Here is a 19,889-nt window from a genome sequence, read left to right on the forward strand (position 1 = left end):
GATTCTATGAAAATACTTTAAAAAAAAAATTGTGATTGAAATATGAAAGATAAAAATGTGAAGAAAACTAGTCCATTAAAAAGTTTTTTTCCACTCAAAATAATGTATTTTATTAGTGAAGTTTAAAATTATTATATTTCTTTAACTTATTTACTAGAATATGTTATCTTTTACACTTCATTGCATGAGAGAGGGAGAAATAAAAAAATTTGTGAAAGAAAAAAAGGAAAGGGTATTGGCTTTTGTGTTTTTGAAGAAAATAAAGAGAAGCATAGAAAAAAAATATTAAAAAGTTTTAATTATCATTTATAATTATATTTTTTACAAGATCATTTTTAAAAAATGTTTTTATCTTTTATAAATTTTGTACCAACCCCCAAAAACAAAAAGAAGACATTCACTTCTTTTTTTCTCTCGGATTCTCTCTGCTTCCCACAACCAAACAGAGGGTTAAAAGCCACGCAGCTGCGACTGAACTCCGGCGTCCGATTGCAAAGGACAATTGAGAAATGTTAGCTCGAGGACTCTCTTCCTCAAAGCTTAAGCACTTCATTCCTCTCTCACTCTTTATAGAATCATCCTTAAGCCCTTCACCTTCACATCTTCCTTCTTCAACCCTCGACTCCCAAACAAAACCCTACCAAAACCCCACAACCGCTCCTGCAATCTTCTTGTCTCCCACAATCTTCAGACCCTTCTGTTCAAATCCAAATCCAAATCCAAATCCAAACCCAAACCCAAACCCAAACCCAAAACCCTCTCTGCCCCTCAACAGAGATGGAAACTACGACGAAACCGCTTCTCAAACCCTCCTTGTCTGCCGAGGCTGTGGCGTCCACATGCAAGATGCCGACCCCAAACAGCCGGGCTTCTTCATCAGACCCTCTGCCAAAAGCCCTAATTACAAAAAATCACAAATTGATCTCCGACCCGTCGCCGACGAGCCCGAAATCTCCGATTCCCTCAAAAGGGGTTTTCTTTCTGAGCCTGACAGCACCGAGCTTACGGTTAATTTGATCGAAAAGCCCATGGTCTGCGCCCGATGCCACTCGCTGCGGCATTACGGGAAGGTGAAGGATCCGACGGTGGAGAATTTGCTTCCGGACTTTGATTTCGATCACACAGTGGGGCGGAGGCTGGCGTCACCGGAAGGGACGCGGGCAGTAGTTCTGATGGTGGTTGATGCGGCAGATTTTGACGGGTCTTTCCCGAGAAAAGTCGCGAAGCTTGTTTCGGCCACAATTGATGAGAATTATACGGCGTGGAAGGAGGGCAAGTCTGGGAACGTGCCGCGGGTGGTTCTCGTGGTCACAAAGATTGACTTGTTGCCGGCTTCGGTGTCGCCGACGAGGTTTGAGCACTGGGTGCGGCGCAGAGCGAGGGAGGGTGGAGCAAATAGGATTGCAAGCGTTCATCTTGTGAGTGCGGTGAGGGATTGGGGTTTGAAGAATCTGTTTGATGACGTGTGTGCATTGGCGGGAAAGAGAGGGAATGTGTGGGCAATTGGGGCACAGAATGCAGGAAAATCAACATTGATCAATGCAATAGGGAAGCATGTTGGTGGAAAAATTACGCACTTGACGGAAGCTCCAGTGCCCGGGACGACCTTGGGTATTGTGAGGGTTGAGGGGTTTCTTCCAGGTAAGGCTAAATTGTTTGATACTCCTGGGCTTTTGCATCCCCACCAGATTTCGACGAGGTTGACTAGGGAAGAACAGAAGCTTGTTCAAATTAGCAAGGATTTGAAGCCAAGGACGTACAGGATCAAGGTTCGTGTGCTTGAGTTTTAATTATCAGTATGAATTTATACTTCTAATTTTAAGTGGTTGCGGAAAAATGTGATTCATTTCTTGAAAATGCTTCTACCTTATTGTGCCATACTTTTCAGCCTTAATTCAGTGGATTGCTACAAACAAACCTGAACAACTATAGGTTCAACTCACATGAATGGGTAAATTTTGATGGGCCACTCAGTGTTAATACTAGTTTTTTGCAACCGTAAAAAGATGAGAAATTCATCGAAAGCATTGTGATCTCCGATTTTACTTAACAAAATCCTTATCTTAACCCTCTGGTTGACAAAATGAATAAATGAAGAGATAAATGGGTGTGGGTAGGACAAGAATTTGCTAATATGGTCAACTAAGATGCCAGGATAGCATCTTGTTAGTAATAGGAGACAATCATTGCACATTAGATGATATTGAAACAATGTCTAGAGTTTGGTGTATAACAGTGATAACACATAGCAAGTTGAAGTTCAGTGACTGATTTGAAACTATACTAAATTTCAATGTCATTTTATGAAATTTGCCCTCTAGGAACAATCTCTCCAGCATGGATGTAAGACTCTACATCTTGCCTTTCCCAAACCTATGGCATGGGAGCTTTGTGCAGTAGGTGTTGCATTTATTGTGCCATAATCTACTTAATATGCATTTCACTTGAGCTAGTTGTATGTTTTGTGAGTAATTAAATCACTAACTAGATGCTTGAGCTAGTTGCATTTTTTGTAAGTGATTAAATCACTAACTAAATGCATCTAATGGACATGTTGGAAGAATTATCCAATTCTTTTCTAGGGAAAGAAGGGAACTATCCTCCTTAATGGTTCGTAAGGCAGCTTAAAGTCCTTTTTTTTTTTCCTATATATATATACATATATTTGTTTTGTCGGGAAAGATTGATGGAAGAAGAATTTCATGAAGGAGGAAAGATGTGCAAAAAGAGAATAAAGTATCCTCCCTTAGTACAAAAAAGTAAAAAAGAAAAAGAAAAATAGAAGCAAGAAAATGAAAGAACAACCACAAAATCAAATCAGTAATGGCATATTGGCATCTAAAATCTCTCTAAAGATCCAAAATGTGAATCCGATTCACTTTGGAACAATTAGATGAAAAAGCATAAAGTCATGCAAGAAATCCACTCCTAAGTCCTATCCTTGAGCAATGTTCTTAGTGACTATAAGTCTATAACTATAACAACAACAAACCAAGTCTTAAGTCCCATTAGGTGGGGTTTGGTACATGAATCATTTTCTGCCAATTTACACAATCATGGGCAATTTCTTTTGGCAAATTCAAGGCTACCAAATCCTTACTATCTAATTCCAAGTTATTTTAGGTTTATCCCCGTTTCTTCTTTTGACTCATTATTTAGCCTATGTTGCACATGTCCAAACCATTTGAGTTGCCCCTCCGTTATTTAATCTTCAATAGAAGCGATGCCTAAATTACTGCAAATTCTTTCATTCTTGAAATTATCTTTTAACGTTATACCACTCATCCTTCTTAAAATTCTCTTGGCCACTTTTAATTTTGGGTATGTTGCTTCTTAGTCGTCCAACATTCTAATCCATATATCATTGCTGGTATTACAACTATCTTATAAAACTTCTCGTTAAATTAGTGACTCTTCCGCTAAGAAACTAAATGTTCCAAATGTTCTTGAAAATTCTTGCTCCCATTTTAAGGTATTCTATGATTACATAGCATACTTGAAACACTGCTCCATTTTACCTAGCTTTGTTTTAACTCTATGTATTACATCTCCAACATTTCTTTTACTATATTTGAAATTACATTTAATATATTTTGTCTTATTTCTTTTTTCCTAAAACTTTAAGATTCTAAAGCTTTTCTCCATAAATCTAACTTAAATTCTATTTACTCCTAGTTTTGTCAATTAAGACAACATCATTTGCAAATAACATACACCATGGAGCCACATTTTGGATACTCCTAGTAAATTCATCCATAACTAGGGCAAGAAAATAAAGATTCAAAGCTAATACTTGATGTACACCTATAGTGATTGGAAATTCCTAGCCTCTCCATTTGTTGTCCTAACACTAGTCATTATTCTATCCTTAATGACATTAGTTTACCTACTATATATGTCTTTCTTTTTCTCCTAAAATCCACCATAGAACTTCTCTTTAAGTACCTTATCAAATGTTTCTCTAAGTCAGTAAAAATCATATGCAAGTCCTTCTTTTCTCTTAACTTTTCCATTAATCTTCTTAAAAGATATATAACTGTTGTAGTAGTTTTCCTAGGCATAAAACCAAATTCATTTTCTGAAATCCTTGTTTTTAGCCTTAATATTTGTACAACTACCATTTCTCACATTTTCATTGTATGACTCATAATTTTAATTTCACGATATATATTGCAATTTTGGATACTCTTTTATTTTTGTATATAGATATTAAAGTGTTTTTTCTTCATTATCTTGCCTTTTCTTAGTTTTTATAATTTTTTCAAATAAGCTAAGCATATAATTCCATTATCATCTAGGCATTCCCAAACTTCAATTGGGATGTTATCCAAACCTACAACTTTTCCATCTTTCATCTTTTTTAATGCTGAATTATCTTCATTAACTTTAATTTTGTGATTAAATCTCAAATTTTTAGCTTTTTCCTCACTGACAATTCCAAGTCTAAGGCGTCTACTTGATTTTCATTAAATAACTTATTAAAGTAATTTCGCCATTTTTCTTTTGTCTTCTTCCTTAACCAAGACAATATCATCTGCACTTTTTATACATTTTACATTACCTAAGTCTTTGCTTTTTCTTTTTCTAGTTCTAGCAAGTTTAAATATGTCCCTTTCCCTTTCTTTTGTATCTATTCTAGCATATAAATTATTATATGATCTAGCAAGTTTAAATATGTGCCTTTCCCCTTCTTTTGAATCTAATCTCGGCTCTTTACACTTTTCAATGTTATCCATGTTTCTACATTTTTCTGATGTGTTATACCAAATTCTTTGTCTTTACAACTTTTTGAACATTTTGCTCCTACTACCAACTTTCTTTTACTATTCAAGAATCTTCCTTTTGATTTACCTAAAATCTCATTTCCTATCTTTTTAGTAGAACTAGCTATCCTACTCCAAAGAGTGTTTATATCTACACCATGCTCTGTTATCCAATCACCATCTTTGATAATTTTATCTTTAAATTTTATTATATTTTCTTCTTTTAGGTTCCACCACCTATTTCTCTTGCACTGATTTATATTACCCTTTCTCTTCCATTTTCTAATGCATATATGTAACACTAAAACTTTATGTTGTGTTGTTAAGCTTTCACCTAGGATAACTTTACAATCCTAACATGATATACTATTTACCCTCTTAATTAAGAAAAAATTTTTATTTGACTTTTATTTTGTCTACTTTTGAAGGTTTTTAGGTGTTCTTATCTCTTATTAAAGCAAGTATTCATTGTAATAAGATTGTATGACATGGCGAAATCAAAGAGCATATTCGCAGACTCATTTTTATCTCCATATCCACATCCTCAATTTATCCACGTTTATTATCCTTTCCCATGTGTCCATTTAAACCAAATCCTATTAATATTTTCTCAGTTATTGATATCCCTTATATAATGCTACCCATATCTTTCCAAAATTGTCTCTTAAGGTTTTCTACTAAGCCTATTTGAGGAGCGTAAGCACTAATGACATTTATTAAATCTTGGTCCAAAACCATCTTGATTTTTGTGATTCTATCCTCTACACTTTGGATACCTACAATATCTTTTTAAGTCTTTGTCTACAATAATTCCTATCCCATTTGCTTTTTTTTTGGTGTACCAAAGTTAAAATCTTGATTTTTCAGTTTTTCTGGCTTTCTCCCTACCTACTTGATCTCTTGAAGGCAGATTACATTAGAATTTTTTTTTTCTTTCTAATCATTGTGTCCACTATCTAATCCTAGTCTCTTGAACTAACTTTTTTACCAGCCCACATCTAGATTGATGTGAGAACCCTTGCATATTTGATACCATACCTGGGCACCAACAATGTGCATTGCATCGAGGCAACAACCTAGCTCACCCTCGCCCATTTTTCATTACACTTAGGTGGTATAAGTGCAACATATTACTCATAAGGGACACCATAGCAAACAACTGATGAGGATTTATATGAAAGAGATATGACAAGTTTTAGGATGGATGTCAATTATCTAACACAATCCTCCTCCTTATACCTGGGCTTGGCACCAATTGTGTGTGAAAAGATTAAGGCATTGAGTGCATCACATGTTGTAACGTCCCTCAATAAAATGCAACATAATAAATACAATGGTTGACCCAAACCCGTGGGTAACGGGGACACTTGTCATACACAACGGAAAATCTAGCAGCAGTAAACATAAAAATCCATACATCCACCCATAAAACATAATACTAGAGCTTTTATAACATTATAATACTGTACTTCTGTACATATCCATATACATTAAAATATCTCTAGGGTCACACAAAATAACTCTAACCCTTGTACAAAAATCTTATCCTTTTCACGGGTAATCTCACTAACTCAACGGCGGCCTTGACCCGCCGGTCTCTTTGGGGCTCCTGAAAAATTTAATAATGTTGGGGGTGAGACACTTCTCAGTAAGGGAAAGTAAACTAAATACAGCTGTGTGACAACATGAATATTTAAAGTGCTTATACATACACAGTATATTTCCTAACTCTGGAAATAATCATAATATCATGCTGGATAATCATGTATTTTCATATTCGTTAATAAATCATAACATACATAAACATCTGTTATAACTCGTAATACTGAAAAGATACCCAGGATGAATAGTTAGTTAATGTCATGTATTACCCCCCCATGACGGGTTGTGCAGCCTGAAGGCGGGACCCGACAATGGCTGGCCTACCACTGCCGAATCAAATATGTCTGTAAGTAAGATGGGCCCGCTACACCCTGGTCCGGACTACCAGGTGGTCATCCACACTCTACTGAAAGCCACATCGACTATTCATCTCCCATCCCCTCGTGGAATGATTAGCACTAATACGGCCTCGTGCCAAATCTGATCTACCCATAGCTACGGTACCGAGCTCCTGGTCTGAATTAAACTAACATCCTGGTTATGATAACATATAATACATGATCATACATAACATCATTACGGCCTCGTATCGAAAACATAGATACGGCCTTGCGCCAAAATCATACGTATGGTCTCGTGCCAAAATCATAGTAAATATGGCCTCGCCCCAATAATATCAATACAGCCTCGTGCCGATAGCATAAATACATGGCCTCATGCCAAAATCATATAAATACGGCCTCGTGCCGATAACATAAATATGGCCTCACGCCAAATACATTTCAGGTATTTACATTTAAAAATAACTCATTTATCATATATTCGTCAACTCAATATAACATAACCCATCTTTCCAAAATACCCGAAAATGTATTTTACTCGTAAAAGCATTCATATCATATCTCATTTTATGTAAAATAATATTCATGCCACACATGCTCTATTAAAAGTTATACTTCATATTTTAAAATCATGATTTTCTGACATCTTATACATACATATACTTTTTAAGCATCATAGCAGTATTTTCCCAATCGTACATTTCATTCATAATAAACGAATATATCATATGTTTTTCTGAAAATAAATCTACTTATAATCAATAATAGTTTGAATAGAAAATAACTGTTTTAGTTTACTCTCTTACTTAACTACTGAGAAAGCCCCTCAAATTTCCTAGCCTGACCCCCGTAGGATTTCCTACTCAATACCCTGAAACTCAAAATCCCCAGTACTAAACATCAGTATTTTCATGCGTACATTAATTTCTTTAACTACCATAAAGTCTAATTTGACTTAAAAAGCCTTACTTCAACCCAGGGATGATTTCCAACTTTGTTTTCCCAACGATCTGCTCCGGCAACCTTGTAGGGAACTTCGCCAGGAACGTCGTGGTAGCCTCAGATCTTCGATTCGACGTAAAATTAACCCAAAATCGAAGAGAGAGAGTGAGAGCCGAAGAGGAGAGAGAGAGGAATCTTCAAATGAATTAAAAATTGGGTTTTTCCATATTTATACAGGGGATTTCGTCGACGAGCAGCACCCTTCGTCGACGAATTCTCATGAATTTCGTCGACGAAATTCAGTCGGCTCCAGAACCCCTCTCGGCTTTTCTTCGTCGACGAAGCCCTGTGTTCGTCGACGAAATTATTGAAGCCTTCGTCGACGAAACCCTGTGTTCATCGATGAATTCAGGCAATCTTAAAAAATTACTTTTAACTCCCAAATGCAATGTCGTCGACGAAATCTACGGCCTCCTTCTGTTTTTGTCTTTATTTCCCTCTCTCTTTATTACTCAAATTTCCAATTTAAATTCGGATCGTTACATCCTCCCCTCTTTATAAAAATTTCGTCCTCGAAATTTACTATTTAAGTAGTTTATCATCCCTTAGGTAAAATGGTCTACTCATTTTATTACTCACCCTCACTTATGGTGGAGGAATACCGTGGTTACAACTCATGTCTTGGGAGATTACACATATTAAAAGAAAACTCCTCCCAAATCTAAAATACTACACTACTAAAATCGTAGATGTACCTGTCAAGAAAACTACATACTTACTCACACTTTCTAATTACATTTAAACTTCCTGAAATAATTGCGGATACCTATGTCTCATATGCTCCTCAGACTCCCAAGAAGCCTCTTCTACTGCATGATTCCTCCATAGAACTTTTACTAGAGAAATTTTCTTACTATGTAACTCCTGTACTTTCCTATCCAGAATCTGCATTGGTAACTCCTCATAAGCTAGTGAATCACTAAGTTCCAAATCATCATAACTGATAATATGAGAAGGGTCTGGGATGTATTTCCTCAACATCGATATGTGAAATACGTCGTGAATTCTGGATAATGAAGGTGGTAAAGCGAGCCTGTAGGCCACCAGTCTCACTTTCTCTAAAATCTCAAATGGATGAGTGAACCTAGGGCTAAGTTTACCCTTCCTACCAAATCTCATAACTCTTTTCAACGGAGCTATCTTCAAAAATACGTGGTCCCCCACATCAAACTCCAAATTCCTGCGGTGAGTGTCGGCATAAATTTTCTGTCTGCTCTATGCTGCACCAATCCTGTCCCTGATAAGCCGAACCTTATCATATGCCTGCTGTACTAGTTCTGGTTCCACAACTCGCTGCTCACCCATCTCATCCCAATATAAAGGAGATCTACATCTCTTGCCGTATAGTGCCTCAAATGGTGTCATGCCAATACTGGACTTGTAGTTGTTATTGTACATGAACTCTACCAGTGGCATGAACTGAGTCCAGCTACTCCCAAAATCTAAAACACATGCTCGGAGCATATCTTCTAGTATCTGTATCGTTCTTTCAGTCTGTCCGTCTGACTGAAGATGGAATGCCGTAGTGAACGATAACTGAGACCCCAGAGCCTCCTGCAAGCTCCTCCAAAATCACGACGTAAATCGTGAGTCTCGATCTGACATAATGGATACAGGTATCCCATGAGCACGAACTATCTCCTGAATGTAAATCTCTGCTAAATGGCTGAGGGAATAGCTGATCTTAATAGGTATAAAGTGGGCGGTCTTCGTCAAACGGTCAACAATCACCCAGATGGCATCCTGGCCATGTAACGCCGTCGGCAGCCCTGAAACAAAGTCCATAAATATGTGATCCCACTTTCACACCGGGATAAATAACGACTGCAACCGCCCTGCCGGCCTCTGGTGCTCAGTCTTTACCTGCTGGCACGTCAAACACTGGGCTACATACTCGACAATCTCTCTCTTCATTTCGCTCCACTAGTAAAACTTTCGCAGATCCCTGTACATTTTCGTACTGCCGGGATGAACTGTATACAAGGATCTGTGAGCCTACTCTAAAATCGTCCTCCTAATGTTAGCATCAGCAGGAACACACAATCTGCAACGGAACCGCAAAGCTCCGTCATCTGAGATGCATAATTCCTCTCCATGGCCATTCTGCACTCTATTTATCACCTCTACTAACTCTGGATCTTCCTTCTGAGCAGCTTTAATTCTTTCCTGCAGAGTAGGTTGTACTACTAAGCTGGCGATACATACTGGGGTATTACTTTCCATCAATTCTATGTCGAGTCTCTCCAGATCCATCATAATCGGATGCTGGATCTCCATAGCGGCTAACACTGGACTCGCGGTCTTCCGGCTCAATGCATCAGCTACGACATTTGCTTTCCCTGGGTGGTAACTGATCGTACGGTCAAAATCCTTGATCAACTCTAACCACCTTCTCTGTCTCATATTCAATTCCTTCTGGATGAAGGAATACTTCAAACTTTTATGGTCAGAGAAAATCTCGCACTGTTCACCATACAGGTAATGTCTCCAAATTTTTAGTGCGTGTACTACTGCAGTCAACTCAAGATCATTGGTAGGGTAGTTCTTTTCGTACTCTTTCAACTGTCTAAACGCATACGCTACTACCCTGCCATGCTGCATCAACACACAGCCAACTCCCTTTAAGGACGCATCACAGTATATGGTATAACCCTCACCGCTAGATGGGATGATCAATACTGGCGCTGTGACTAATCTCTGTTTTAGCTCCTGAAAGCTCTGCTCACAGCTGTTGTCCCACTCAAATTTGGCATTCTTCCTGGTAAGTCGTGTTAGAGGCCCTGATAGGGCTGAGAACCCCTCGACAAAACGACGATAGTAACCGGCTAACCCTAAGAAACTCCTGATCTCCTGGACGTTCCTCGGTCTAGCCTAGTTCACCACCACCTCAATCTTATTGGGATCTACAGAAATTCCGTCTCCTGAGATGACATGCCCCAAAAACACAACTTTCTCAAGCCAGAAATCACACTTACGAAAGTTGGCATACAACTTCTTCTCTCTAAGCATCTGTAAAACCTGCCTCAAATGTGTCTTATGCTCCTCATAGCTCCTCGAATAGACCAGTACATCATCAATAAAAACAACCACGAACTGGTCTAGGTATTGGTGGAAGACTCTATTCATCAAGTCCATAAATACTGCAGGAGCATTCGTCAGACCAAATGACATAACTAAAAACTCGTAATGCCCATACCTGGTCCTGAAAGTCGTCTTCGATACATCGTGTGCTCTCACCTTCACCTGATGGTAACCCGACCTAAGATCAATCTTTGAATACACCCGTGTACCCTGGAGTTGATCAAACAAGTCATCTATACGGGGTAGAGGATACTTGTTCTTGATAGTCACTTTATTAATCTCTCTGTAGTCTATACACATTCTCATAGTCCCGTCTTTCTTCTTTACAAACAATACTGGAGCTCCCCACGGAGATACATTAGGCCGTATAAAGCCTTTATCAAGTAAGTCCTGCAACTGGTCTTTCAATTCTGCCGGCACCATTCGGTACGGTGTTTTGAAAATAGGCGCTGTACCTGGAAGTAGATCAATAGAGAAACCTACTTCACAATCAGGTGGCAAGCCTGATAACTCATCAGGAAACACGTCTGTAAATTCTCTCACTACAGGCGTATTGATAAGTTTTAATTCATTTTCTGACATTTCTTTTACAAAAGCCACAAATCCTAAACAGCCACTCTGAAGCAATCTCCTCGCCTGAACTGCAGAGACCATCTGAGGTAAGGATTGCACTGGTGACCCTGTAAATCTAAATTCTGGTTTCCCTGGAGATCTGAATATCACTTCTCTAGCACGACAGTCTATAATGGCAGAATTAGCCGCTAGCCCATCCATGCCGAAAATAACGTCAAACCCGTGCATATCTAACACCACCAAATCAGCAGATAAAATCTTTCCCTGAACATTAACTGGGCAACCACAGAGTACTCTACTACATCTCACCGCTGACCCGGTCGGTGTAGCTACTAATAGCTTGACATCTAATGATTGCGTTTCTGCTCCATATAATTTTACACACTCCAAGGACACAAAAGAATGTGTGGTACTAGAATCAAAAAGTGCAATAACTTTAAATGAAAACATACTAACAGTACCTGTCACCAAGTCGCCGGCCGCCTCAGCGTCGCCCGACGTCAAAGCAAAAATTCTGACTGGGGCCGTATTCTTCTGCTGGCCTCCTCGTGGTGCCTGGTAATCTCCTCGTACAGGTCTAGGAGCAGGAGCCGTACTAGTCTGTGTCGGACACTCTCTCATCATATGCCCTGGCTCCCCGCACCTATAGCAGACACCTTGACCGGCACGATACTCCCCCAGGTGTCTCTTCCCACAAGATGGGCAAGCTGGAGATGATTGTGCACCCTGGAAACCACGATGCCCGGTCTCCTGTCTCCGGTCTCTATAATAGTCACCTCTCTTCCATGTACCACGTCCACCCCCCTGTTGGGAACCAGAAGGTGTAGACCTCTTCTTCTGTCTCTATTCCTCAGCCTCCAACCGATCACCAATCTCAGCTATAGTGGCTCAGTCCACTAGTTCAGCAAAATCCTGCAACTTTAAAATCGATACCTGCTTGTATATTTCTCTCCTCAGGCCTCTTTTAAATTACCGTACCTTCTTCGCCTCATCTGGAATAATGTACAGGGCGAAGCGAGATAGCTCGATGAACCTCGCCGCGTACTGCTGCACTGACAGCTGTCCCTGCTTCAGATTCAAGAACTCTGAAATCTTGGCCTCCCTAGAAGAGGCTGGAAGATATCTATCAAAGAAAATCTCCTTGAACCGCTCCCATGTCATTTCCACAGGAATAGTCCTCTGTTGCTCTAACAATCTCATCGCTGACCACCATCTCTCGGCCTCCCTAGTCAGTTTATAGGTGGCAAATAACACCTTTTGCTCCTCCGAACACTGCAGTACTGTAAATATCTTCTCCATCTCCTGCACCTAGTTCTCAGCAACTGCAGGATCTACCCCTCCTGAGAAAGCTGGAGGACTCATCTTAATGAACTTCTCTATAGAACTACCGTGGCCTGCCGATGGACCACCCTGTTCCTTCGAACTCCTGACAATTTCTGCCATAACCTGCTGTGCTACGTTGCGTAAGACTGCATCTAAATCACTGCCTGCAGCGCCTGACGGTCCAGCACTCTCGCTCCCACTGGCGTGGGCTCTATTGCCACTAAAGTCCATCCTGAAAAACAGGTAACTTAACTTAAAACCTTCTTCTCTATACATATCATCCAACTCCTATAATATTTTCTCCTAATCAATTCATCTCTCCTGATCCCAATCCAAGGTTCAATCCTGCAACCTAGATACCCAACCCGACGATAGTTTACTATGACTTTCCTGAAATCGTCACCCCAGGAAAATCATACAAACCACCATGGAAGTCCTGCATTTAGACTACAAAATCAGACCTCAAATCCTCTTATCCTATACTCTGGTATTATTACTGCTGCATTCTAGAGTTTACAGAACCTATTATCCTGGGCTCTGATACCAAATGTAACGTCCCTCAATAAAATGCAACATAATAAATACAATGGTCGACCCGAACCCGTGGGTAACGGGGACACCTGTCATACACAGCGGAAAACCTAGCAGCAATAAACATAAAAATCCATACATCCACCCATAAAACATAATACCAGAGCTTTTATAACATTATAATACTGTACTTCTGTACATATCCATATACATTAAAATATCTCTAGGGTCACACAAAATAACTCTAACCCTAGTACAAAAATCTTACCCTTCTCACGGGTAATCTCACTAACTCACTAGCGGCCTTGACCCGCCGGTCTCTCTGGGGCTCCTAAAAAATTTAATAATGTTGGGGGTGAGACACTTCTCAGTAAGGGAAAGTAAACTAAATACAGCTGTGTGATAGCATGAATATTTAAAGTGCTTATACATATACAGTTCATTTCATAACTCTGGAAATAATCATAATATCATGCTGGATAATCATGTATTTTCATATTCGTTAATAAATCATAACATACATAAACATCTGTTATAACTTGAAATACTGAAAAGATACCCAGGATGAATAGCTAGTTAATGTCATGTATTACCCCCCATAACGGGTTGTGCAGCCCGAAGGCGGGACCCGACAATGGCTGGCCTATCACTGCCGAATCAAATATGTCTGTAATTATGATGGGCTGCCACACCCTGGTCCGGACTGCCAGGTGGACGTCCGCACTCTACTGAAAGTCACATCGACTATCCATCTCCCATCCCCTTGTGGAATGGTTAGCACCAATACGGCCTCGTGCCAAATCTTATCTACCCATAGCTACGGTATCGAGCTCTTGGTCTGAATTAAACTAACATCTTGGTTATGATAACATATAATACATGATCATACATAACATCATTACGGCCTCGTGCCGAAAACATAGATACGGCCTCGTGCCGAAATCATATGTATGGCCTCGTGCCAAAATCATAGTAAATATGGCCTCGCGCAAATAATATCAATACGGTCTCGTGCCGATAGCATATATACATGACCTCGTGCCAAAATCATATAAATACGGCCTCGTACCGATAACATAAATATGGCCTCGCGCCAAATACATTTCAGGTATTTACATTTGAAAATAACTCATTTATCATATATTCATCAACTTAATATAACATAACCCATCTTTCCAAAATACCTGAAAATGTATTTTACTCGTAAAAGTATTCATATCATATCTCATTTTACGTAAAATAATATTCATGCCACACATGCTCCATTAAAAGTCATATTTCATATTTTAAAATCATGATTTTCTGACATCTCATACATACATATACTTTTTAAGCATCATAGCAGTATTTTCCCAATCGTACATTTCATTCATAATAAACGAATATATCATATGTTTTTCTGAAAATAAATCTACTTATAATCAATAACAGTTTGCATGGAAAAGAACTGCTTTAGTTTACTCCCTTACCTAGCTACTGAGAAAGCCCCTCAAATTTCCTAACCTGACCCCCGTAGGATTTCCTACTCAATACCCTAAAACTCAAAATCTACAGTACTAAACATCAGTATTTTCATGCGTACATCAATTCCTATAACTACCATAAAGTCTAATTTGACTTAAAAAGCCTTACCTCAATCCAGGGATGATTTCCAACTTTGTTTTCCCAACGATCCGCTCCGACAACCTTGTAGGGAACTTCGTCAAGAACGTCGTGGTAGTCTCAGATTTTCGATCCGGCGTAAAACTAACCCAAAATTGAAGAGAGAGAGTGAGAGAGCCAAAGAGGAGAGAGAGAGAGGATTCTTCAAATGAATTAAAAATCGGGTTTTTCCATATTTATACAGGGGATTTCGTCGACGAGCAGCACCCTTCGTCGACGAATTCTCATTAATTTCGTCGACGAAATTCAGTCTTCGTCGACGAAATTCAATCGGCTCCAGAACCTCTCTCGGTTTTTCTTCGTCGACGAAGCCCTGTGTTCATCGACGAAATTATTGAAGCCTTCGTCGACGAAACCCTGTGTTCGTTGACGAATTCAGGCAATCTTAAAAAATTACTTTTAACTCCCAAATGCAATGTCGTCGACGAAATCTACGGCCTCATTCTGTTTTTGTTTCTATTTCCCTCTCCCTTTATTACTCAAATTTCCAATTTAAATTCGGGTCATTACACATGTGGAGTTCAATGCTGTTAGTGACTGTTCATAAAAAATATAGGAATTTGTTTCAAGCAAATTTCCTAAAACTTAATAAGAATAACATGTGTTCACAATCTTCTAGTATGTTTATCATATCAAATCCTCTCCAAGGAAGTGAGCCCCCTAAAATGAATCCAAACAAACTCAATTCTTGTCAAGAGGGCTAGATAATCTGCTACGCATACCCTAACCCACCATGCAATGAAAAGGATGTGAGTGAACGTTAGCACTTTCAAAAAAAAAAAAAAAAAAATTGAAGAAATGAAGCCCAATAAGGCCCCCACTTTGCAATAGAATGTTTGTGACTCTATTAAGGACTAACAACCAAATAAATGCCTTGAGTTTAGAAGGAAACCTTGGTGATTAGCAAGACGAAAAGACATGGATGAATGAAACAAATGATTGAAAGACATCAAGCAAGAAACTACCTCTAAACCATCTAGAGCCCCCACTTGATCATCCCTTTCGGATGTAGGATGAAAGACACCAAGCAAGTGAAAGAAATTAAGTCAATAAAGGAAGAAATAGGTGCATTATGTTTCAAAGAAGGTCAATAGCAAGGAGGGAGAGAGGGTTGTAATCCATGCCTTTGATGTCCAAGGTTGTGTTCTGTGGCGGCGCCTCCCCCCCCCCCCCCCCCCCCCCCCGGATTTAGACTTTGGTTTCTATTGTTATTTGGTCAAATTGGAGGAGCAGTAAGGAGTTGTTATGCTGTTCACATGCGAGGCTTATTCTGCCCATTGTAAAATGATAGATCTAATCATTGATATGTATCTCACAATAGCTGTAACAATGTTTTGGACAGTAGCAACAAGGATGATCTTGAGTTTTCTTTTAATGGCTTGATTATTTATACCCATTCTAGAACATAGCCTATGATATTATTACCCTCATCAGTAGTTTATCCAGACTAGACTAGCTTTGAAAAGAGAGAACATTAAGCTGGATCATAGGACAAAACATTGTGATCCTGCTGCCTTATTTTCTGTATGTCTTCAATGCAAATCTGTGATCCCTTGGTTGCAACATAGGATCAAATTTAAGTCTTAACTACTCTCTGCTTGATATATCCATGGCTCATACTTGTATTGTTGCTTTGACAGGCGGGTCATTCAGTTCACATTGCTGGGCTTATGAGGCTAGATGTAGAAGAATTATCAGTTGATACTATTTATATCACTGTATGGGCATCTCCTCTCCTTCCACTACATATGGGGAGAACAGAAAATGCCGTTACTATGCTAGAAGATCATTTTGGTCAGCAGTTACAGGTATGGTTTGCCCCAGCTGATAAGCAAGAATTCTGCTATTTATTGCTCACTAGCTCCCTAGTTAATTATTACAGTTTCATAATTCTCACCATTTCATCTTATAGGGTTTATGATTAGAGACATCTTGAACAAGTGATCAAACATCTTTGAACACAATAATCCGATACCTATGGTTTCTCCTTGGTCCATCCAATATATCTACTTATTAAGCTATATATTCAATTAGATGATTTTAGAACATTTTGCTCTGTTGGTACTTTAATTTAATTGGAGAAAATGGATTCATGTAGCTAACCCCAAATATTTTGAAAAAAAAAAAAAGTGCTGTGGTAGTAGTAGTTGTTTGTGTCTATTGTTTTTTTTTTAAAAATTACTGGAAAAAACTTCTGATTGAGATAGATCAAAATCACACAATCATGATGTATCTATTGTTGAGTTATAGTGCTTCATAGTTTGTAGCCCATATATCTGGTTTGAGGCTCAGATGAAAGATGCTTCCCTCATGGATATTCTTATTGAAGTTGATGTTGCAACTTGGATGCCTTTTTTGTTGCTGCAGCCACCAACTGGGGAGAAACGAGTCAAAGAGCTTGGAAAATGGGAGAAAAAGGAATTCCACGTCTCTGGGACCAGTTGGGATTTGAGTTCTGTGGACATCGCTGCTGCTGGTCTTGGCTGGTTTGCTGTTGGTCTAAAAGGACAGGCAGTCCTAGGTGTTTGGACCTATGATGGTGTGGATGTTATTCTTCGTGATTCTTTGATTCCTCATAGATCTAATACTTTTGAAGTTGCGGGATTTACAGTCTCAAAAATTGTCTCCAAGGCCGACCAAGCTTTAAACAAGATGCTGAAGAAAAGCGAGAGGAAGAAGAAACAGAGTGACCCTGAAACATCATTATTAACTGTTGATGCATGAAGAGGTATGTGATGAGACAGGGCAGATTTGGTGGGAGAAGAAACAATAATGATTTGATGCTGCAAAAACTGCAGCAGTGAAATGAACGAAAAGGGTCTAGAGCAAACTATTATGCCTGGCAAGTTTCAGTCCATGAGGAAGTGAAAATCCACCTACATTCTCAAGCTGTTGATGGAGTTTCTGATGCATGTTGAGTGGGAAAACGAGGATTTTCTCATGTTCCACAACCAAAAAATGGGGGAGGTCTTATCAATGATGAGGAAAATAGGAAATCATAACATTTGTGTTTCATGATCTTAGATTTAGATCTGTGTGAATTGGACAAAAATGCAGTACAAATTATATTGAGTTTCTCCACATGTTCAAACTTTGAGAAGTCATCTAGCAAACACGGCAAACATGGATACGACAGGGGGGGCTCGTGTTGCTGGTGGAAAATTTTTTCAGGCCGAAGGTTCTCCATTTTGTATTTCTCAAATTGTTTAATGTCTGTTAATCTTAATAAATATTTTTTTCCCAATATTGGCCGGGAATGTATTACTTTTGTTGACCTCAGAGTCGCTCATGTATTGCAACAAGAGCATTCAATTGCTTGAATTTGCTTCTTTTTAGTAAAGAGCAGATTTTCTTCTGAAAAGTTTAGTTCTAGATGAGATTTTTTGTTTTGAGCATATAATTTGTGTATCAGCACATGATTTATTCATGAACAAGTCAAAATTTGATGTGGGTGCTTTGATTTCTCTATAGAGAAGTGAATCAGTTCGGTATCTTTTATATACCATTTTGTAAATTTCATATATCATTTTATAAATTATGTCGACCCTTTTATTCAAGAATGAACAGGAATACACATGAAATCAGAAATCAGATCGAATCCGTCATTTGAGATTTACATGTGACGATTATTTTTTTTTTTTTTCATCGAATTGCTGCGTATTTTATTTTATCTCTTATTTTTCTTACTTACCAAACAATCAAAAAATTTGGTAAGAGATAATAAGGATTTAATATTCTTAAATCTGTCAAAAGTTCGTGATGACATAAATTGGTGAAAAAAGATTCATATAACCGATTCTATCGATAGTTTTTTACAGAAATATTTTTTTAAAAAAATTAAAAATATAAATATAAAAGGAATGAGAAATTTTTTTTTTTCAAAAAGTTGGTTTTAAGCTTTAAAAAAAATAAAAATAAAAAGCTCATATAGAAATCTGGGCACAAAAAACGAAAAAAAATAATAATTGAGAACCAACTTAAAAATCCGTTCTTGACCTGCACGCACTACAGAGAGTAAAAAGCATCCAATGCATGCATGACCCCCACCCCCCAAATCAATCCCACTTTAATTGTTAAATTTATTTTTTTATTTTTTATTTAAATAATAATAAAATGTATATTATTTTTAAAATTTTAAGATTTATATAAAAATATGTAAATAAAATATATAGTTTTAAGTGTCATTTAATACTAAAAATATTTTCTACTTTTTATTTATTTTTCAAATAAATTTTAAAAATAAGTTAATTATTTAATTTCAAAATATTATATAAAATGAATACAATAACAAAAAAAATTGAAATAATTTATTTTTTGGAATACTAAGACAAAAAATAACATCTTACTTTCTAATTACATAAAAAAATTATTTAACATATAAGAATGAAATAAAATTGAATTAGTTTATGTAGTTATTATATATATATATATATATGTTATAATTTTTTTATTTCATTACAAACCTGCAAAAGGATATAAATTTAAAATCCATATTTTATACTCTCAAATGTAGGCAAGAAATATAAAATTTTAAAACTTTCCTATATAAATTTATTGATGTTTGGTATATTAAAATAAAAAAAGAATGGGAGTAGAATGAAATAATGGATGGAAGAAGTATAATGAAATAAAAAAAAATTATAACAAATATATATATATATATATATATATAATTTCATAGACTAATTCAATTTTATTTCATTCTTATACTTTAAATAATTTTTTTTATGTAATTAGAAAGTAAGATGTCATTTTTTGTCTTAATATTTCTAAATGTAAATTATTTCAATTTTTTTTGTTATTATATTCATTTTTATATAATATTTTGAAATTAAAAAATTTACTTTTTTTAATTTATTTTAAAAAATAAATAAAAAGTGGAAAATATTTTTAATATTAAATGACATTTAAAAATATATATTTTATTAATATTTAAATTAAAAATAAAAAAATAAATTTATATTTGATGGGTGGGGGGGGTTCATGCATGCATGGACGCTTTTTACTGTAG

The 19,889-nt window shown here is 37.4% G+C and overlaps 1 protein-coding gene across 1 annotated transcript; it reads left to right on the plus strand.

Annotated features, from left to right (window-relative positions):
- Positions 1-384: 384 nt before the first annotated feature.
- LOC131149300 (GTP-binding protein BRASSINAZOLE INSENSITIVE PALE GREEN 2, chloroplastic) lies at positions 385-18,435 on the plus strand. The gene is made up of 3 exons (XM_058099636.1): positions 385-1,769; positions 16,519-16,686; positions 17,246-18,435. Exons 1-3 carry the CDS (start codon positions 510-512, stop codon positions 17,600-17,602), a joined length of 1,785 nt encoding a protein of 594 aa, XP_057955619.1. The 5' UTR covers positions 385-509; the 3' UTR covers positions 17,603-18,435.
- Positions 18,436-19,889: the final 1,454 nt, after the last annotated feature.

This window comes from Malania oleifera, chromosome 2 (genome assembly GCF_029873635.1).
Source record: "Malania oleifera isolate guangnan ecotype guangnan chromosome 2, ASM2987363v1, whole genome shotgun sequence".
Classification (NCBI taxonomy): domain Eukaryota; kingdom Viridiplantae; phylum Streptophyta; class Magnoliopsida; order Santalales; family Ximeniaceae; genus Malania; species Malania oleifera.